General features: G+C 37.7%; 1 protein-coding gene across 2 annotated transcripts; it reads left to right on the top strand.

Annotated features, from left to right (window-relative positions):
• The first annotated feature begins 3,432 nt into the window (after positions 1-3,432).
• On the top strand, positions 3,433-22,485 carry LOC120086538 (actin cytoskeleton-regulatory complex protein pan1). Of its 2 annotated transcripts, none has more exons than XM_039043238.1 (13): positions 3,433-3,961; positions 4,676-5,759; positions 7,463-7,681; positions 7,780-8,006; positions 8,426-8,500; positions 18,084-18,155; positions 18,232-18,330; positions 19,280-19,351; positions 19,441-19,555; positions 19,832-19,900; positions 20,054-20,357; positions 20,459-20,540; positions 21,671-22,485. In XM_039043238.1, exons 1-13 carry the CDS (start codon positions 3,842-3,844, stop codon positions 22,253-22,255), a joined length of 3,123 nt encoding a protein of 1,040 aa, XP_038899166.1. In that variant the 5' UTR covers positions 3,433-3,841; the 3' UTR covers positions 22,256-22,485. The 2 variants fall into 2 exon arrangements, with proteins under 2 accessions (XP_038899166.1, XP_038899165.1); XM_039043237.1 differs by having other exon boundaries at positions 3,434-3,961; positions 20,456-20,540.
• The last annotated feature ends 60 nt before the right edge of the window (positions 22,486-22,545 follow it).

The following is a 22,545-nucleotide window of genomic DNA, read 5'->3' as shown; positions in this document are numbered from 1 at the left end:
ATCAAGAAGTGAAACTAATCAATGTTAACAGTAAACGATGTTAATATTTAACAATGATATTTCGTGGTCTGTCTTACACAATCTCATTGTGTAGAACACCCTCGCTCACATGTCTGTACATAAATGAACTGATCACATTGTTTATGACACTTTATAACATTTGTAACAATCATAAAGCGGGTCGTATTCGATAGTATATCCATAAATAGGTACCTAACCTAATTCAAGTACTATAGATGGTTTAGGCTATTTTACTCGAACTTATCTAGTTTATGTCTCAACATAAAGTCCAAATATTCATAACAATAGCCAATGGTTTGTAGTTTATTGGATTTAGAATTATTAAACAATTAACAACACTTGTCTGAATAAACTTCATATATGTTTACTGTTTACAAAAGTACGACTTTTAGGACATACAACCTAATATATTCAGAATCATTTAATTTTAAATGAGCTAGAAATAAGCATAGAACCCTCTTTGAAATGCAAGTCCCCCCCCCCCCCCCCCCCCCCCGTGTGAATGAAACTGTAGCTATAATCTTTGAAAGATATGGCCAATCACTTGGTTTGGATAATAATTATCTGAGGCTAAAATACAAAAAGCATCAATAACTCGAGATCCCATTGATAGTACTAGTGGAGTCTTCAAACAGAGCTAAGTATTCCCCATGAATGAAGTCAAAAGTTGTTCATGAGGTCCACCAGAAAAAAGAGAAGAGAACAAAGTAGTGTCTAAAATCATTAACCCATGGAGAAGCATCAATAACTTAAGATCCCATTGATAGTACTAGTGGAGTCTTCAAGCAGAGTTAAGTATTCCCCATGAACGAAGTCAAAAGTTGTTCATGAGGTCCACCAAAAAAAAGAGAAGAGAACAAAGTAGTGTCTAAAATCATTAACCCAGGGAGAACCAGAGTAATTTAGGGACTGTTTGAGGTGCCTAGTTGAGATAAGATATCTCGAAGTTCATATGTCTGTACAGTTCATATATATGTGGAGTTCATATGTCTGTATTTGGGGTGCAAAGTTATTTAGTTTGATTTCATATGTCTGTGTTTGGGATGCAGAGTTGAGTTCATATGTCTGCGGTATTTGGTGCAGTTTTTTTTAACTCTAAATAATCTAATTTTATGATTACTGTTTTTGTTTTGAAACTTTTTTATTTAATAATTCTACTCATCTTTGTTTGAATAAAATATGGATTGCAATTTTTTCTTTTAATTTTTAAAGCTTTTCTTTCTTTTTTTTAGGTAATGAACAACAATTAATCCATTACATTTCTCAAGGAAATATGGTTAAATAAAATGAAAAACCAAAGAGAAATCAAAACTCTTTATTCCTAATTTTTCTCCATGAATTTCATTCATCTTCTTCTTTTTCTCCTTTTGTTGCTCTGTATTTTTAATTTATTTTAATTGAATCTCTTTCATCATCTTAACAACCAATGAAATGTTACCACATTTCTTCAATAATTCCACTTTCAATTTCTCCAAATTTAGAGGATCATCATAGAACAAATCTCCATTTTCACCAATTTTTGCTAGAAAATGTTCCAGAAAAAAATCTTCATTTTATGGTTTTTTTTTTTTTTTTTTTTTTTTTTTTTTTTTTTTTTTTTAATTATGTTACATACTTCTCAAGTATATACGTGCTTTTTCGTCTAAATATTCTTAAAATTTATTTGATATGTGAATTCAATTAAATAAAAAATATATTTTACAATTTTTTACATATAAATATTGCACATGATATAGAAAAAATACTATTATTTATATAATCAACAATCCTACCACACAGTTTAACAGCCATCAGTCTTATAATAGTCGAAAGTGGTTGTTGAAGTTAATTATCGAAGATGATTTTCGCTAGAGTTTATAATCGAAGGGGGTTGTTGGAGCTTGAAGTTGGTCGCATGAGAGTGGTATTGAAGTTAGTCATCAAAATTATGTGGTTGGAGCTGGTTTTTGAAGCCTAGAGTTGATCAAGCGAAGTTGGTCGTTGAAGTTGATCATGGAAGATGATTTTCGTCGGAGTTTGTAGTCGGAGGTGGTTGTCGGAGTCTGAAGTTGGTTGCATGAAGATGATATTAGAGTTGGTTGTCGGAGTTTGTCGTCGGAGGTGGTTATCGAAGTTGGTCGTCGGAGTTGCTCGCTTGAAGGCGGTCATCGAAGGTGATTTTCGTCGGAGTTTGTAGTCGGAGGTGGTTTTTGGAGTCTATAAGGTGGTTATCAGAGTTGGTCATCAGAGTTTGTTATCGAAGATGGTTGTCGGACCCAGAAATTGGTCTGCACGAAGGTGGTCGTTGAAGTTGGGTCACTAGAGTTTTCATCGGAGGTGGTTACCGGAGCTTGGAATTGGTTACCGAAGTTGGTCGTGCAAAGGTTGTGTGGAGACCAAATTTGGTTATCGAAGTTGTCATCGAAGGTGGTTGTCGGAGCCATTAAAAATATTGGAAGAAGGGAGAATTGGGGTGTGTTGGTAAATTGCACCAACTAAACTCCACCAACATTTAAAGTTGGTGAATCAAACATTGAGTTAGAGTTAGTATATTATACCAACTCAACTCATCACATGTTAATGAGTTAAACACCCTCTTAATTTTCTTGTAAATTGTTGCACAAAAATCAATTCGAGTTTCGAATAATCTGCCTCAACTTGTTCTTCTGCTGAAGATCTTATATCAAGTGTATGGACACGTGAATTACAAAGGTTGACATGAAAAGTAAACCATAATATTATCCATTAACAATGTTATAATTTATATAACACAAGTGATTTTTTTAATCCTTTGAAAAAAAAGGGAAAAGCAACAAATGAGTGAATCCTTTTTGTTTTCTTTTCTACTTTCTGAATTTCTGTATTACTTTGTGGTTTTAATTTCCAAATTTATCTCTGTACAAATTTTGAGAAAAAGATTTTTTTTTATAATTGTCCAACATACTTGAGAATGGTGGCAAACTAAAAACAAGAATGTAGTGATATCGATCCTAATAGAAATCATTAAAATAACTTTGATAAATGATATGTAAGCAAATTAATAGTTAGAGTTAAACTCATATTTTCATAATTTTTTTTTTAAAATATCATTTTCATAAAAGTTTAGCTATTGGAAAAGATGGTTAATATATGTGTATATATATTAGAGCATAGCTTATAAGAGACTAGATCTTTCAAATGAACATAAAGCTTTTTTTTAAAAAATAAAATAATAAATATAAAACTTATTTCAATGATAACTGACATTGTAATAATTAAAAAAACACATATTAAAATATTGATTAAAAGAAGAAATATGTCATATACCAATTCTCACACAAGCAAAAGGAAATATTGGAGTAAGATTCAAACTTACCTATAACCATAATGAAATATGTCATACACTAATTCTCTCATTTTTAATGAAATGTGGTTTTTCTTTTCCATTCCATAAAAAATAAAGGAATTAAATATGTTATTTCCGGTTACTAAGCCAGCGAGATCGAGAGGGGAATTTGGTCTGTAGAAATGGTTCTGGTTACCTGAATTTTCCTTCATTTTTGATTCCTTTCCTTTCTTGTTCGGTATATTGGCAATCGGCTTCTTGTCATCTCTCACTTTTCCACCATCGCTCGATCCCGCGCTTCAGACCGCAGCTCATCCCTCAACTAGCACTACAATTTCTCCACAGACCTAGCATCTCATCATTTCCCTGCGCTCCTTCTTACTGCTATGTTTCAATTGTCAATTCTCCACTGGGATCATTGTTTCATAACTGCCTACGAGGATTTTCTGAAGGAAGTTTGATCTACTGTGTTTTTGTGTGTGCTACCAGCGGGATCCAATCCAGGAGGGGACTAATATGGATCAGTTCGATGCATTCTTTAGGAGAGCCGATTTGGATGGTGATGGAAGAATTAGTGGAGCTGAAGCTGTCGCTTTCTTTCAGGGCTCCAATTTGCCTAAAAATGTTCTTGCGCAGGTTCCGTTCTTTGCTCTATACTCCCTCTTGCGTATTCTCTTATTCGGATTTCTCACGGGTTATTTATCTTAGATCAATGGCGTCCATGTACTTGGATTAGGTTGCGAATTCGAAATCCATAAATTGCTCGTTTTTCACTTCATTACTTTGTTTCTCGGTATCAAAAATTGAGGTGCCTGCGCCTTGTGGAAGGGTTTGTGAAATAGGTGGTTACCAGTATCTTTTAGGAAAGTTCTGGTGTTTAATTTCCTACCTAGAGTTTTTTGTTGAGTTTTTTCTTTTTATGAATCTTTTTACCCATTGAAATGTAATATTTAGATATAATTTGTCACGCATTCCGCCGTCAGACCTTGTGGTTGTAATCTATAGCTTCCGCACGAGATTGAATTGACAATCTTCGTGCACTTCATTTTCCTGATATGGTCAACGGATGCTGCTTTAGTCTGGTTGTACAATAGAAGCTTTAACAATCTTGCGTCGGTATTTTATTTAAGTCACTGGTGCATATTGTCTGTAATGTGTTGAAGCTATTATGTTAAGAGGCTTGTCCTTTTACTTGATACTCCCCTACTAAATATCTAACTGTAAAAAAGATGAAGCCTCTAATTGTATTCATTATCTACTGGCACCATTTAATAAGAAATGCTAACATGCTTACAAATCTGTCATTCTGTAAATGGTTTTGCCAATCAACGTTATCTTCTTTACTTGCAGATATGGATGCATGCTGATCAGAGAAAAACAGGTTTCCTTGGTCGACCGGAATTTTATAATGCTCTCAGACTCGTGACTGTTGCTCAAAGCAAGCGAGAGCTAACACCTGAGATTGTAAAGGCAGCACTATATGGTCCTGCTGCAGCGAAAATCCCCCCACCAAAGATTGATCTACAGGCTATATCTGCCCCTCAATCAACTTCAGTGCCTGCTGCATCTCCTCCACAGATGAGTAGACCTGCACCAACGGGATCTCAAAGTTTTGGCTTTAGAGGACAAGGGGTTCCAAATGTGGGTGTGAATCAGCAGTATGTTTCAGCCCAGCCAAACCCTTCAATGAGGTTACCTCAAGCCACACTTGGTGGTCTACCTGGTGGTGTTGCTTCCAATACGCAAATGGTTATTGCTTCTGAACCCTCTGGAGGAGGAAATGTACTGGGTTCAAATCTTTCAAACCCAAATGATTGGCTCAGTGGAAGGCCAGGCAGCGGCCCTGCTGCTGGGCCTAGAGGAGTTAGCCCTTCCGTGCCTTCCCCAGCTACGTCGTTATCACCAGCTTTGATGACTTCACAGCCTATGCCTAATGATAGAGCACCAGCTGTTACTGGTAATGGATTTGCTTCTAAGCCAGCATTTGGGGCTGACATGTTTTCTGTTACTCCATCTCCTCCTAGACCGGAATCTTCTGGACTCACCAATGCAGCTAATAATAGTATTGGTCCGGCAGCGATTGTTCCAGTCTCCAGTGTATCCCAACCTTTAAGTAAGCCCAACTCAATGGAGTCATTGCAGAGTGCATTTATTTCAAGACCATTAGCTGGTTCACAGTTTCAGCTATCTCAGTCATCACTGGAACCTAACAAGGATGTTCGAGCAACAGGTCCATCGCCACTTGTATCCTCTGGGATCACAACTGGAGCCAGGAACTCTACTTCTGAAAATGCACAGTTTACTTGGCCAAAGATGAAACCAACTGATGTTCAGAAGTACACAAAAGTTTTTATGGAAGTAGACACTGACAGAGATGGTAGAATTACCGGTGAGCAGGCACGGAATCTATTTTTAAGTTGGAGGTTACCTAGAGGTATATACTTCCTTAATTCTTTTATTTAAAAATTAAAAAATTAAAAAATTTAAATCTATACCGTGAATCGCAAGCTACTCACTTTCATGTAGCGATCAATTTAGTGTGGTTTTGTGATAATTTTTTTTTTCCGGGGGGGGGGGGGGGGGGGGAGGAATTTGTTCTTTCTTCATTATTAATCCTTTGAGATTCTTTATTTTAAAATTTTTATTTCGTTCATTTTTAGACCATGTAAGGAACACGTAGTTTGAAGCTTGAGTATTGTTATATCACTTTCATATGCTTGTCGGGAAATCATTGTGGATAGCCTTTAAGCCGACCCATTTTTCTCCATCCTAGGTAACACAACTGTCCGGCATTCCATTTGTCAGAACAATGGGTAGGTAACTCAGTCTATATTGGAGCTTGCCTTCTTTTTGTCAGAATTCAGGTCATATCTGGACAATTACTAGTTTTTAAATGGAGTTGCACTCTAAAGAGCTCATCAAGTTACATGTCACTAGCTTTGAAACACGACATTACATTGAAGATTAAGTTTCGGATCCCCAGCTTCAAAATGAAGACCATGGAGGTATAGGATGAGAATCTTGCCATTTGGAACTTAGGCCATAGGAGAAACCTTAATCTGATGAGGAATTGAAGAATGAGCTCATTTACTTCCCTCAATTGATGATCATTAGACTATGGATAGGGAGGGTTCTAGTTTTGGAGCATTGGTAAGTCTATGTTCAACTGCATGATCAATCGATTGCAAGCTCTTTCAAAAAGGAATTTCAAAGTTTATTTGGAAGTGGAAGATCCCAAAGAGTTATTTTCTCTTTTTGGACTTTCTCCATAATAAGTTTAATTCTTTGGATAGAATACCCAAAAATATGGTCGGAGAATTTCTATGGGTCACAGAACTGAAGGATATTCAATGAATAGGAATGGGATTGGGGAGTTGATTTTCTCTTACGGTGTGTAAGTATTTGTTCTTATTGCTGTTCTTTCTCTAACTTTTTTTGCAGCTACAATCACTTTATAATTAACTCCATTTTATGGGTTTTTCTGAACTCCTCAAAGGGAGGTTTAGATTTTGTATCTAAAATTTCTCTTAATTCATGAAGTCAATGAAACAAGAAACATTAGAGAGAGTTAAACAAACCTAGCGGGGGTTAAACAAACTTTTGAGGATACCTTCTCTATTCCACAAAAAACTTTTGAAAGAAACCTTCTCCTTGTGTCAAATTCCAGAGTTAGCCTGCATGTTCTTATAGTTTTTGCAATTGTTTCTCTTTTGTTACTTAGGTCAATTCCAGAGTTTTAATAACTTCTAGTTAGGGAGGTTTCCTCTCTCTTCTATTTTGGTATTACACGGAAAAAGGAGGAAATGAACATATAAAGGTTATGGTTGTTTTCACCTTGATATACAAAAATGTTTGTTTTTTTTTTTTCTTTTCCTTCTCCCTTCTTTTTCTAATATTGGCAACTCCTTTTGCAGTTAGACATAATTTGAGTGTTTGGGAACATATTTGCTTTCTAACGTAATGCCAGGAAGATAGTTTTAGTTTAAGAAATTGACATATACTTTTCTGTAATCCCTAGGAAGTTATGCCCATGCCCCTTTTTTCCCCCTTGTTTCACTGAAGCTCTTGTAAAGTTGCTTTTGTGGATATTCTTTTAATTTATTATACATACTCAAGCTATGTTTCATATTCTCTCAGAGATCTTGAAGCAGGTGTGGGACTTATCTGATCAAGACAATGACAGCATGCTTTCTCTCAGAGAGTTTTGTTTTGCTTTATATCTAATGGAACGTTACAGGGAAGGACGACCTCTTCCAGCTGTGCTTCCAAATAATGTTATGTTTGATGAGACTCTGTTGTCCATGACAGGACAATCTAACATTGTCCATTCAAATGCAACTTGGGGTCCTCGTCCTGGTACTTACCAAAGTTGTCAATTGTACTTATTTTCTTTTGCCCTCTTATTTCTCTCTCTTTTTTTTCTTTTGCCTTTTGCTCTAACTCGTTGAAATTAGGATTTGGACAGCAGCAACCTCAGGTCACTGCTCGGTCAATGGCACCGACTGCAGGATTGAGACCCCCAACAAATGTACCTGCTTCGAAGGCAGATGGTGCTAAACTATCCAATGATCAGAAATCAAGGGCTCCAGTGTTGGACGATTCATTTCTGGACCAGTCTGAGAAGGGCCAACAGAATTCGGTTAACTTAAATGCTCAAGATGCTATAGCATCTGAGAAAAAGGCATGTTCTAATGATTACAAATATTTACAACTAATAGCAAAATATTACAGTCTATCTGTGATAGACCGCGATAGACAGTGATAGACGACATAGATAGTAATCTATCGCTGTCTATCACAGATAGACTGTGATATTTTGCTATTATTTGTAAATATTTTGGTTCATTTTCCTATATTTGAAAATAGCCCATATTTAATTTAATTTTTTTTAAATATTATTATTATTATTTTAAAAAAATGAAAACAAAAAGAGAGGACCTAGCATCTTCTTATTGGGAATGCGGAATTCTAAATTTTCCCCTTATATCATGTTAAGTATATACTTCCTTTTCTCGTTTTCCTCATGAATTCAGGGTTGACATATTTTCACCTGCTTTGTAGTATTATTCTCTCTAATGCTTCTTGTTTTGTCCTTGATAGGTTGGAGAGACTGCAAATGTTATTTTGGATTCAAAAGAAAAGATTGAATATTATCGCACAATGATGCAGGAACTTGTAAGTACTCTTTACTGCTCTTTGCTTTCAGTTTCTTAATAGTATGTGTGCAATATGCAATTCCAAATCTAAGTTAATTCTACAAGCTACACACATTTTTTTCCTTTTTATTGTGTTTCAATATTGGTTACTCATGCTAAAATAGGTATAATCGTATAGTAGTCATTGTCTCTGTATGAGTTCACGTCTAGATCTGATCACTTAAATTTAAAAGGTGTAAGTTCCTGATTAAATTTGGCTTGATAAATATTAAATACTCCCTTTCTAAGCACCGCCACCAATCTATGACTGACTACAGCCACTTAATCATGAACCACTCAATCCACATGGCATTCCCATATTTGGAACAATGGAAATTTTGTTGGGCATGTTGACATTTTTCTTTGCCAGAACTGAGTTAAATTGCATTTCAGGAACCTTTTTTCAGCCTCTTACCTTATCAACCCACTGTCATGCGAGCTGCTGACTTGTATGATTGTTATAACGTCATTTTATTCATCAATGGAAATAGTTTAGGAATGACTCCTTTTCAACCATAATAGTTGGAGAATGAAAATGATTTTACTGCTTAGTTTTCTGTTTTTGGAAAATAAAATTGCATTAAAAAGGGAGGATAATACGAAAAAGTGGGGAGGACAAGACGTTCAACCAACTCAACTAGAAACGAAGTGCGAATACTTAAAACAATTACAAATAGTTCTTATCCAGAGTATGCCAGTGGCCAAGTTTGTTTGTTTTTAATTATTATTTTTATAAGAAGAAAATACTGTCTGACTGTTTATCCATCGCTACACTACATACATTTAAAAATCCTGTTTCTTCCACACTAAATCTGCCAAAAAATAGCCAACAGACAGCTGATCCACAAAACTCTGGCTTTGACATTGAATTTCTGATTTGCAAACCAATGAAGCAAGATGTCAACGATGCTAGGGAGGCAGCACCGCAGACATTTGAAGTAAAAATCACTCTACCAAGTAATGGTAGAAAGGACAATGAAAGAGGAGATGGTTCTAATCTTCTATCCAATCTTTACATAAAGTAGGTCGGTTTGGAGGGTTGCATTAGGGTGCATTTTTCTGATTGTCACAAGTGCTTTCATTCTGACATATACTCTGATACTATCTAGATGAAACCTTTCACTTTTTTGGTCAGTTTCAAACTCCTTAAAAATTTAGTAATGGACCTGGGATTGGAGAATAATCTCCACATTACTCACGAGGGAAACAAATATTGATTTACAAGAAAATCTCCGTGTTTTATTACAAGCTCAAGTTTTGCGCGTTTAAACCTATCAAAATATCTTTAAGAGTTGTGATGTATAAAAAATACTCCAATATTTTATTCAAAGAAATGTCAGTTCGAATACAGTTGCCAAAGGGGCCAATTCATAGAAGTAAAACAACTAGGTTTAACCCCACAGTAAACCAACCAACTCAACCAAGCTAACCAAATACCAGTTTGCTTACAGAAAGAACACAAATTACAATGAAATATAAGACTAAGAATAACCCAGGATAAAAGACATTACCGGAAGCAACCCCTACATCAAATTGTTCCATATTTCAAGTTTTAGGATGCCAAGACAAACTCATCAGGAGCATTAGGGAAGATATCTGAGACATTGAAAGTGGTGCTAATGTGCATGGAAGAAAGATCAACTCTCTAAGCATTGGGGATGAATCTTCCAACACAGGAAAAGGACCAATCTTCTTATTGGTTAGCTTGGAGTGGACGTTGGATGGTGAATAATATTTTTTCAACGGGACCATTACAAGATCACCAACTTGAAATTCCTAAGAACGCCTAGGAGCATTTGCTCGAGTTTTATAAGAATAGTTGACTTCTCAATATAGCGATAAACCTCTTGATGTAACTCTTGAACTTTGGCCATAAGCTTCACTTTCCCCCTCAGATCATTTGAAGAAGGCAAGTTAGCAAGGTCTTTGGGGCGAGAGAAATAATAGAATCTTCATGGGAGGAAGAGCTCCAATAGAGATGCTTGGTCTTTTGTTAGATTCTGTCTCTCTCTAGGCCTTTATGTAATTACTTGTTTTAGGTCTTAGTCTTATTTGACTTGATTGAAGCCCCTTCTTGTGGCTGGCTGGCTCCATTTTTTTAAAAAAATTTATTTTTAAAAATCCTGTGTATTCTTTTATTCTTTTCTCAATGAAAGTCGTGTATTTCGTTTATTTTAAAAAAAAAGGAAAAGAAGTTAGCAAGGTCAACAGTTAAACAATGAAAACGAGTGTAAACTATTTCAAAAGGTGACTTCCCCTTGGAATGATTAATCATATGGTTAAAAGAAAATTATGCTTGAGCAAGAAAGCTGCCCACTGGTGAGGTTTGTCACCACCAAGATAACACAAAAGATATTATTATTATTACTATTTTTAAGTGCAAAAAGGATGTCGTTCTCTCTCCACTCCCACCCAACCCTTCCTTCACCCTCCCTCGTCGGACATGAGTTCTCTGACAACCTTGCAAAGATGTCGAAGACCCTATCACAGTCTTTTTTTATCGAAAAGAAAGCTTTCTCCATTGAACTTGCTCCTCGTTTCGATGGTACACAAATGAAAATCACAGAATTCAACTGCAATAAATCATTTTTCATCTCCATCACACATCCCTGTGTCAAATGGCTCACAGACCGTTTCAAGGAACTCAACTATGCACCCTTGAATCAGAGATTTTTCAAGGAAACACGCATGGAAGGATTTACCATCTAGGTAGAAAAGACACAGAATCGACGAGGGATCATTGCAGAAGTTGCCAAACTAGAGAACAATGGAGGGCTTAATAAGCTATTAATACCCTTTGGAAAAGATAGAAAAGGATGGAAAGGCTTCTTATATCTCTCCTCATTACTTTTTCACCTACCTCACCGGCCACCAATAACTCATCAAAGTCAACTCAACATCATCCACTTGCCGTCCATACGAAAAAGGATCCCCCCCATCTTACAGAGCCATCCTTGGCAAAGATAAACCACTAACCATCGAGACTACAAAGCCTTCAAAGACTACCCTTTACCTGCCGGCAGAGACCAACCTCGACACTTCCATTGTTGTCTATAGAAAATCTTTTCACGACGATTGGTACCGTATCAACAAAGCTCTTCAACAACACATCGGCCACTTCTGTGCTGTTAACCCATTCTTAGCGGATCAAGCTATCCTTAGATGCGAAGGCATGGACCAAGCGAAAATCCTCTGCAATTTCAAAAGTTGGTACAAGGTGGGGAAATTCTCACTGAAATTTGATTGGTGGAACCCCTGACACAGCCTACCAGAATCCGGTTGTTCCATCTTACGGTGGATGGATAAAAATGAAAAACTTTCCGTTACATAGATGGGACAAAGATACCCTAAGGATCATTGGTGACCAATGTGGGGGTTTTGTTGAGACTGCAAAGAAGACCCTCTCGAAATTGGACCTCATGGATGCATCGATCGAAGTCCCGGCAAATCACCAAGGTTTTATCCCAGCTGGGGTTTGGCTCCTTTCCTCATCTAATACTCCCCTGGTCGTCTAGATCGACCCTTACTTTGTTGCAGAAAACCACATCTGTTACTCTAATGAGGTGCACGGAGCAATCCTGCCGGCGAACTACTCCAACACAGTCAACGATGACAAGATTGTACCCTGCCCAATTGCCAGAGCAGTCCTAGATGCTGCTCCATTGAAGACAATAGGCCTTGTTTGAACCTCATCTACATAGCATGGTTTGTCGTTTTCTTCTACATCAATTGATGGGCCTAGCTTTTCCGCCATCATAACTCCTCTAGGCCCAACAGATCCACCTTTAAATAATAGCACAACAGAGCCCAACTCTTTTCCTTTTAACGCATCAAGCCTTCCTGTGGGCCAAACATCACCCACCGATGAAAACCCAAACGAACCTACCCTTCCTCCCTCCTGTTCTCCACCCAGTCCATTTGTGGATTTTGGCCCACACCCATCCCCACCGAATAGCCATGGCCCAAACCTTAAACCCACACCCCTGCCTCTTCAACAAGCCCATCATACCCTTCTCCCTCCTGTTCCCTCCCATGATAACACCTCTTCCCCGACTCTTTCTTCCTTCCTCGAACCATCACAAATTTCCGACTCTCCGAATAAAGTTGCCGTCGCCATTCATAGCTCACAAACTTTCCTCGTCCTTGGCACAAAGCCCGTCTGCAGACCACCTCTCATGGAAGCCGTTGCCCCCAATCCTTCTCGAAGTCCTGTACACAACTCCAAAAAACCCTCCCCTTTCACGGCTGGCACTAAACATTCCATAACTATCATTCCCGTACATTCCGAATACGATTCTGATTGTTTCCTTTCTAGCCCTCTTCATTGTGAACTGGGTTCACCCCCTAGTGAGGAAAACCCATGGCCTAATTACTACTCCTAACTCTTCCGCCCAAACTTTCCCTCCACGAACCCTTCAGCCCATTTGACTGCTTTGGCACCATGGTTTGAAGAATGTGGACTTTGCATCATGTCCATCCCGAAGAAGAAGAATAAAAACAAGCTCACCAACAAACAAAAGAAGGGGCTTCGGGAGGTTAGAAATTTGGAATGCTAAATCACATACGAAAAGAAAGCTAAATCCATGCTTCAGGAGGGGTCACGATCCACTTAATGTTGATTCTTTCATGGAATGTCGAAGGCATCAACTTGTGGACAAAACGAGTCACAGTAAAGCGCATGATCACTAAACTAAATCCTGCCGTAGTGATTCTTCAAGAAACCAAATGTCGGGACATAGATGCTGTCTTCATCAAATCACTATGGAGATCCAGGGGTATTGAATGGGCGTCCCAAGATGCGATAGGAGCTTCCGGTAGCATTCTTATTATGTGGAATGCATTATCTTTCACGGCCTCCTCCATCACTAAAGGTGCTTACACTCTAACTCTCCTTTTCACTTTTGCTGACGGCTACAATCTATGGATTACAGGGGTGTATGGTCTGTCCGTTGAACAAAACAAAGAATACTTCATCACTGAGCTCGATGATCTTTACTGTCTTGTAAAAAAGAATGAAAATTGGATTATTGGGGGTGATTTCAACCTCATTCGCTGGCCTCATGAAATATCAAATAGATGCACACCCAATAGTAACATGGCAGCTTTCAAAGCCTTTATCAACCGTCGGGGGCTCATCGATTTGCCTATGATAAACTGCCTATACACTTGGACTGATTTTAGATCTTCTCCAACACACACAAGGATCAACCGGTTTCTCATTACCGATTCCATCATCAATAAGTTCCAAGATATTTCATTGAAAAGAATAGACAGACCAACTTCCGACCATCACCCTCTCCTCTTGACACTTGGTAAACAAAAATGGGGCCCTTCCCCTTTCGAGAATATGTGGCTCAATCACAAAAGCTTCCTTCCTTTTGTTACTGAATGGTGGACAAACCACCCTTGTATTGGTCACCCTGGGCACGGTTTCATCAACAAATTGAAGGGGCTGAAACAAGCAATTAAAGATTGGAGTGTTGCCACTTTTGGAATTATAGAGGGTAGGCGTGAAGCTCTTCAAAGGGAGCTTTGCCAAATCGATCTTGTCGCAGAAATTGGCCCTTTGTCAGCATCCCTCGTGAACCGGAGACTCGAGATTAAAGACCAAATTCAGTCTATCGATGTTTATGAGGAAATCAAATGGAGACAGAGATACAAATCTATTTGGCTGAAGAGTGGTGATGAAAATACTTCTCTCTTCCACATGTTTGCTGCTGCAAAGAAGAGAAAAAGTTGTATCGCTGAAATCATTAGTGAACAGAATGTTTGTTTGCTGCAAGATGAGGAAATTGAAGCAGAATTCTTCTCTTTCTACAAATGACTATTCACCAAATTGCCTCGGAATAGATTTCTGCCACATCCTTTGACTTGGGACCCTATTGACATTGAGCAAAGCACCTCCTTTGAAGATCCCTTTACCGAGACAGAAATTTGGTTGGCTATTAAGGCTTTGGGTACTAACAAATCGCCGGGGCCCGATGGTTTCACCGCAGAATTCTTTAAAAAATCATGGAACATCCTTAAGAACGATATACTTAGCGTGTTCCAAGATTTTTTTAAGAATGAAATCATCAACGGAAATGTTAACGAGACATATTTTTGCCTTATTCCAAAGATGATCGATGCCAAGAAAGTGGGGGATTATCAACCTATCAGCTTAACCACCTGCCTTTATAAAATCATTGCCCGTGTTCTATCAAACCGTCTCAAGAAAGTTCTCCCTTCTACCATAATGGCCTACCAATCTACATTTGTTAAAGGAAGACAGATCTTAGATGCCTCTCTGATTGCAAATGAGATTATTGAACATTGGCATACTAGTAAAGCCAAAGGAGTGGCGACCAAACTTGACATTGAAAAGGCCTTCGACAAGGTTGATTGGGATCATCTCGGCGAAATTTTGAAGCACAGAGGTTTTGGTAATAAGTGGCGACTCTGGATTCGAGGTTGCATCTCTTCCACCAATTTGTCCATCATCATTAATGACAAACCTAGAGGGAAATTCAAAGCCACTCGAGGCCTTCGTCAAGGTGATCCTCTCTCCCCGTTCCTCTTCATCCTTATTATGGACAGTCTTAGTACGATTCTCTCTTTGGCTAGTGATACCGGCCTCATTAGTGGCTATCATGTTCCTCGATCTACCCACAACATCACCCCCTTCTCTTTGCTAACGACACTCTCCTCTTCTCCTCCTACAATGAGAGTAAGATTGATAATCTTGTCAATCTTATCAGCCTATTCGAAGAAGCTTTGGGGCTGAATATTAATAGGCACAAGTCTGAACTTTTGGGGATCAATTGTGACGATACATGGGTTATTTCTATTGCTGGAAAATACAACTACAAAGTAGGACAGTGGCCTGCTACTTATCTGGGTCTTCCCTTATATGGTAAGCCTTCCTCCACTTCCTTTTGGCAGCCAATCTTGGAAAAGGTTGATAACAAATTAAACTCTTGGCAGGATAACTCTCTCCAAAGGTGGCCGTCAGATCCTTCTCAATGCCACTCTTGCAAACCAACCCATTTATTACCTTTCCCTCTTCCGCGCTCCCACAAAAATTACTGAGGGCATTGAATGTTCCTTCAGATATTTCTTATGGTCTGGCCATAGTGACAAAAAATCATCCTTGCCTCAAGAAACTATTGGATGAAGGGGGGCTGAATTATTTACATCAATCAGCACAGCAAAGCGCTCCTTGCCAAATGGCTATGGCATTTTCACCGTGAAAAGGATTCCCTTTGGCGTATTTTGGTCAAGGCCAGATACGGCTCACATCATTTTGACTTAGAGGCTTCTATTGGAAGGCCATCATCTTCTCGCGGTCCTTGGAAGTACATTCTTCAACAAAAGGACCTCATATATGGCAACATTCGTTACAACATTGGTAATGGCACATCAACTTCATTCTGGCACAATATTTTGGCTTGGTGATATCCCCCTCAAACAGGTCTTTCCAAAGCTTTATCATTTGGCGGGTAACAAAAAGGCATCCGTGAAGGAGCTTTGGAATTACGAACAATGCACTTGGAGGATGAATTTTAGAAGACTCCTCAAGGATGACGAAATTTTTGAATGGGCCGAATCCACATACGCTGTCCCTAATCTTCTCCACACTGATTGTGATGACGTATGGTCTTGGAAACTTGAGCCTAAAGGCTTCACCACAAAATCTCTGTACACTCACCTCATTTCCAGCCCGCTTGCCTCTTCAGAAATTTTATACAAGGCGATTTGAAACTGCCCTTGCTCGAGGAAAGTGAAATTCCTTCTATGGGAAGTGACCCATGCTTGCCTCAATACTATGGATAGGCTCCAAAAACGGTGCCCTTGGATTAGCCTTTTTCCCTCTTGGTGCTGCCTCTGCCAAAATAATGAATCTGTACAGCATGTGTTTCTTGATTGCCTTTTCATTAGCAAGATCCGGATCGAGGTTATGGAGGCTTTTGGCTGCTCTCTGGCTCTCCCTAATGATACTCAAAGCTGGCTTCTTTCGATTGTCTGTCATCACCCTTTCAAAGCTTCTAAGGGTCGTCTATGGCTGTGTATTATCAGTGCTGTTTTATGGAAAATCTGGGATGAAAGGAACTCTCGAATCTTCCAAGGAAAATCTCGATTGACAAAGGACATTCTTGATATTGGCATCCAATCTGTTTTTTTTTTGGGTGTAAAGATTTACTGACTACACATAGTCATAGCTTATCTTTTCTTATTGCTAATTGGAAACATTTTTTGTATACCCTCTAAATGAGGTCCTTTGATCCATTGTCTCCTTTGGATTTTCATTCAATCAATGAAATTGTTTTTTAAAAAAAAAAAAAAACAAAAACAAAAACAAAACAAAAGATTTCCAAGAGTGCAGTTGTGACCTTTGTTTGGCCTAGTTTGGGGATGGCTTGTGGTGGTAGTAAGAAGACTTTCTGCCAAAGTGTTTTCTAAGAGACTTTAAGAAAACTTATAAATTGAACATCCCACTTTGTTAGTAATCCCTGGAGTATGCTTGATAGCAAAGTCAAAGCATTCTAGTAATTGCATCCAACTGGAATACATATGACATATTCTTTTGAGAATGTAATAATTCTTTACCAAGCAAATAGTGTTTCCATTACTTCAAAGCATGAACTAAGGAGTAAACTTCCTATTTATAAACGCTCCATTTCTGATGTGCTTCACTTAGTTTCTCACTATAAAATTCAATTGGGGTGGTTCACTTGGCATCAAACAGCTCCACCAAAATTTCAAAAGGTTTGAAAAGATCAGGAAAGCCAAGAAGAGGAGTTGAACTAGGAATTGACAAGTTGTTAAGTGAAGAAAGATAGTTCTTTCATACAACAAGGTTACCGAAAGAACACAAATTACAAAAAATAAAAGACTAAGAATAACTCCAGGGTAAAAGACAACTCCTAAACAAGTTGCCCATTCAACTGCTTCCTGGAGTCCAGAACACCTGGATGTCTCTTTGATTAGTGTCAAGAAGTCAATCGTTCTTTTTGAACTTAGGTATCTCTACCATCTTCCAACTTGAATCTGACCCCTTGAACAAAGACAGATTTGCAGCGTGCTCTGCTAGACTATGGACTTCTTTCTCTTTTGGAGTTTTGATCTTTGGTGGACGAACCTTAGGATTCCATTAATACATAATTTTTATTACCTTCCAATTTGGGCTTGATTCAGAGATGGAGACTCATACTCACACTGAGGGTGCTCAAGTTTTAACTTTGAATTTAACATACCTGTATTTCTTCCTTCTGTGGGTTTTACTTTTATATGTCCGTGTATTCTATCATTTTTTTCCTCAATGAAAGCTCAATTATTCGTTAGATAAAAAGAATGTATTTGTTAGACTTGGAGTCGAGGCACAGGTATCGCAATACCACTATTTGGTTGACCCATAGGCCGGGGAGGGGTGGAAGTTTTTATGAAGGGGCTTCAGCTTAAATGCTAAATTTGGTATTTTTAGTAGATGTTTTCCTGAACTTTTTTCAAAAATATTTCCTGGCTATTTTCTCTTGCTTGTGTAATTAGTTTAATTTTACATCTAACCATTGTATTCTTCTTTTCAGGTTCTACACAAAAGCAGATGTGATAATAGATTAAATGAGATCACAGAAAGGGCATCTGCTGACAAGCGTGAGGTATTTTCTATTCTTCTTTTCTAGGTCCGCTATATTTGAGTGTTCTTTGTACTGATTTATGGCTTTTATATTGCAGGCAGAATCTTTGGGAAAAAAATATGAAGAGAAGTACAAGCAAGTGGCTGAAATAGCATCTAAGTTAACCATTGAAGAGGCGAAATATCGTGATGTTCAAGTAAAAATACACCTCTTGAAACTGTGCTTTGATTTTGTACTTGAGTTTTTCATGCATGTTCTTCAACCCTTTTATTGCATCTACTAGAGCTGGCTGGTTGATCTTATCATGGTTGGCGGCTGTCAATGTTCAGCGGTTAATTGGAAAGTTTGTTTGTCTTGATTCATTAGTCTTATGTGATCATCCAAACCCTTCTGATAACATTTGAGAATACAAATTTTGCTTTTTCTTTTCCTTAATATACTAGGTGGAAATTGCATGTGGCTTAAGCATTCATCACAAATACAAATTTATACACACTAATATGTTTGAAAAATAGCGGAAAGTACCACTTGAATTTTTTGCTAGCTAATTTAATAATTTCAGTGGATCTTCTACCATATTCACAAACCACTGTTTGTCCTATTTAAAAGTATATTACAGTTCTCTTTTAAACTCTTCTTATTCTTTAAGTGAACAACTAATAGAACATGTCAAATGACAATTTATTATTTTTTTTTTCAAGTTCCTTTATATCAATTCTTGATATAGGGATATTTATCTACCTTATATTATTTCATATATGATTGTCTATGTTAATTTATATGTGAGTTCCTCCCCATAATGCAAAGGTTTAACACATTCAATCAATCAATCAATATTATTCATTTATAGGCATGCTAGCCGAACTTAATTAAACACACAAAAAACCCATAAAATTAGAGATTACTAAATACATCTTTTTTTAGGAAGAGTTTATTGAGTGCATGTGCATCTTATTGATGAAAGAAAATCAGAAAAATTTCTATTGCTCGATAACCAGAAAAAGATGCATGCAGATGAAGATGATAGTTTTACACCACAAGACCAATGCTCATCCTTCAATAAACAAATTTTTTCCTTAGCCGCATTTGAGTCTCGTTTTCTCATTAGCGATCTTACATTCCCTTATTATTTGTCATTCTTCCAGGAAAGGAAGACAGAGTTGCATCAAGCAATTATTAAAATGGAACAAGGAGGAAGTGCTGATGGTATTCTTCAGGTCTGACTTTGCTAGATGGTTTCGTGCATCAATTTGCTAACGACCATTCTTTGTAGTTGTCTGATACTTATGCTTTTCTGCTTCTTCAGGTCCGAGCTGATAGAATACAATCTGATATTGAGGAGCTCATAAAGGCTTTAACTGAACGTTGTAAGAAACATGGATTTGATGTTAAGTCGGCAGCTATAATCGAGCTTCCAGTAGGTATTAGTCTCGCATTAGCCTGAGATTTATACTTTTGCTTCTTCTGTCTAGATTCCCTTAGGATCTGCTTTCAAAAGATTTCTTTTAGTCATCCCATTTCCTTTCAAGGTTCTTCTCTGCATTTTTTATTTTAAAAAAGTGTCTAGGAAATGTTTGGTAATTTGTTCCTGTACCGACTGAACATCATTTCTGGCATCATATGATCCATCACGCGTTCTAAGTGACTTGATGTATCTTGGTTTCTATTAATGACATTTTTCATCATGGATTTGATAGGTTGGCAACCTGGAATTCCAGATGATGCAGCTACTTGGGATGAAGAGTGGGATAAATTTGAAGATGAAGGTATGAAAGTGGTTCTTGACAAGTTATTTGCTTCTCTGCACTAACAATGTTGCACTTCTTGGTCTCAATTCATTATCAGCATACTTCGGCTGGTAATTTGATGGAAATACCTTATATCTTTTGTTGATATCAGTTAATTAATATACCTTTCAGGATTTTCCAATGATCTCAATCTCGATCCAAAAGGTGTTACTGCCTCAAAACCAAAAATGTCAGACAGTGAAAAGGATCTAGCAGATTATAACTCAACTCCTGATTCATCGTCAAATGCCAATGGCAAAACGGGGAACTACTTGAGTACCAACAATCGTGGCCTTGAGAGTGAATCTGTGTATAGCCACAGTGAAGATGAGTCAGCAAGAAGTCCATATGGCAGTCCAGCTGCTAAGACATCTCTAGAAAGCCCTTCTCATGAATTTTCAGATGCTGGTTATGAAAAAAGTCCGGAGGCGTATAGGTAATAATGGATTAATAATTTTATACTTTTTCCTTCATGCAGCTCTTTCATACATTCATCATTTTTATGTTATGGTTCTATGTTTATTTCTGGCACAGAAGTTTCAATGAGTCCACTTGGGGCACCTTTGACAATAATGACGATGTGGACTCAGTTTGGGGAATAAAGCCAGTTAATACCAAGGTAAGCCTGACAATTAGATATTTTATGTTGCTTTGCTGGGTTTGATAGATGTAGAGATCTGTTTGGGTTTATTATTTTCTTTTTAATGGGACTATTTGGTTTACCATCGGAAACTATTTTTTAAAAAGAAAAGATCTTGAGTATAGTCATTATTATTATTATTATTTACCGTTGCTTTTGAAAGTACCGTGGATCTAGTGTTTTTGTTTTTGTCCATAGTTGATGTCATATATTAAATATTTCATTAATTAACGTGATCAAACACTCAAAACATCATTCAACTTTTTATAAAAATGTTTTATGTAAGCGTGTAAGAAGGATAAATAGCAAATTTTATTTCATTTGCAAAAAAGCCTGTTGAAGCTGGAATGTTCAAGTGAAAACAGATGCTATCATAAAATTAATTCACGAACATGCTCTTGGTCTTTTGATGTTCCCATCTGTTCTTTGGGAATTTGCATGCATGCCCCTTATATTTCATTTTAGTAATATCAATGATGTGGTACATGGTATGACTTAGAAGTAGTTCAATATTTTCATTTTAAGAAGTAAATTGTGGTAGGGATATATGCCCATGGGCCTGCCCCTTCCAAAATCAGGATGCTGAGGGCACCGAGTTATAGCCCTGTTAGACTTGTTATTAGGATCCGTTCTGCATCCTGACCCCTGGGTGGTAATTTCTGAGATGATGGGATCTTAGAATAGACAGCCATCCGAAAAATTTTGTTGCCGTAGAATTTTAGATGTTAATCCTGGTGGATGAACTTCCATCAATAGTTGCTTGGTTAGACAGTCATTGAGAAATCAAAGGAAACAATTTTCGAAGTGTTCTTTGTACTTTCCTCCAACTTGTCATGAAGGGATTTACCGGTTTTACTTTCAGAAATTTACAATGGGAAACGTACTGATCTAGATTTCATGGAGAAGAGTCATTATGCGAATGCTTTTTAAACTGCCGAGTTTGTGGGTTGCTAATTCTACACGAAATTGTGTGATTGCTGAATTTGAAATCATAGTTGCCCGTGAATCATGATGCTCTCTCCAATTCTAGTGTCAAGTTGATTGCATACGTGATTTCATCCATGCCTTGAACACTTATTTCTTTCTTTTTATTTGATGCCATTACACAGGAGCCAGACTCTGAAAAGCACAGAGATTTCTTTGGAGCCAGTGATTTTGATACTAGTTCCGTCAAAACAGGATCCCCAGATAGCTTCTTTCAGAGAAAAAGCCCATTTTTTGAGGATTCTGTACCTCCCACTCCCCTCTCTAGATTCGGAAACTCTTCCCCACGCTATAGCGATGTGGGAGAACACTTCTTTGACAATTCCTCCAGGTTTGATTCTTTCAGCATGCAGGATGGCAGTTTTTCTCCACAACGTGAGAAGTTCTCTAGGTTCGATTCAATAAGCAGTTCACGTGATTTTGGCCATAATCAAGAGAAGTTCTCTAGGTTCGATTCAATGAGCAGTTCTCGTGATTTTGGCCATAATCAAGATAAGTTTTCAAGGTTTGATTCTATTAGTAGCAGCATGGACTACGGCCAGAGTAGCCAGAGGCACGCCAGGTTTGACTCCATTGGCAGCTCCAAAGATTTTGGCCACGGCGCCTTCTCTTTTGATGATGCAGATCCATTTGGTACCTCTGGTCCATTTAAAGTCTCATCAGAGAGCCAGAGTCCGAAGAAAAGTTCCGACAGTTGGAGAGCTTTTTAATCATTAGGTTCTGTTCGAGTTTATACTTGTATTGATTCTCTTGTTTTCTCCCATCTTGTCTTGTTCATTATAATCAGCCGGTTGCCATTTTTTTGGGTCTGTTTTTATGGCTTGGAAGAACATGAGCTGGATGGTCATATTTTTGTATGTTATGGTGGTGATGTATTGATTTCATGAAGTTGTTTATGATGACATGTTTTGAAAAAGAAAACACACTTCGATTGGTTCTCTTTTTGTGGGCAAGTTAGATGCAAGATTGCACATATGTTGCCTGAGATGGATACTTAATA

The sequence above is a fragment of the Benincasa hispida genome, chromosome 9 (genome assembly GCF_009727055.1).
Source record: "Benincasa hispida cultivar B227 chromosome 9, ASM972705v1, whole genome shotgun sequence".
In the NCBI taxonomy this organism is placed as follows: Eukaryota; Viridiplantae; Streptophyta; class Magnoliopsida; order Cucurbitales; family Cucurbitaceae; genus Benincasa; species Benincasa hispida.
Note: the sequence above shows the minus strand (reverse complement) of the source record. Positions and strands in the feature narration are given on the sequence as shown.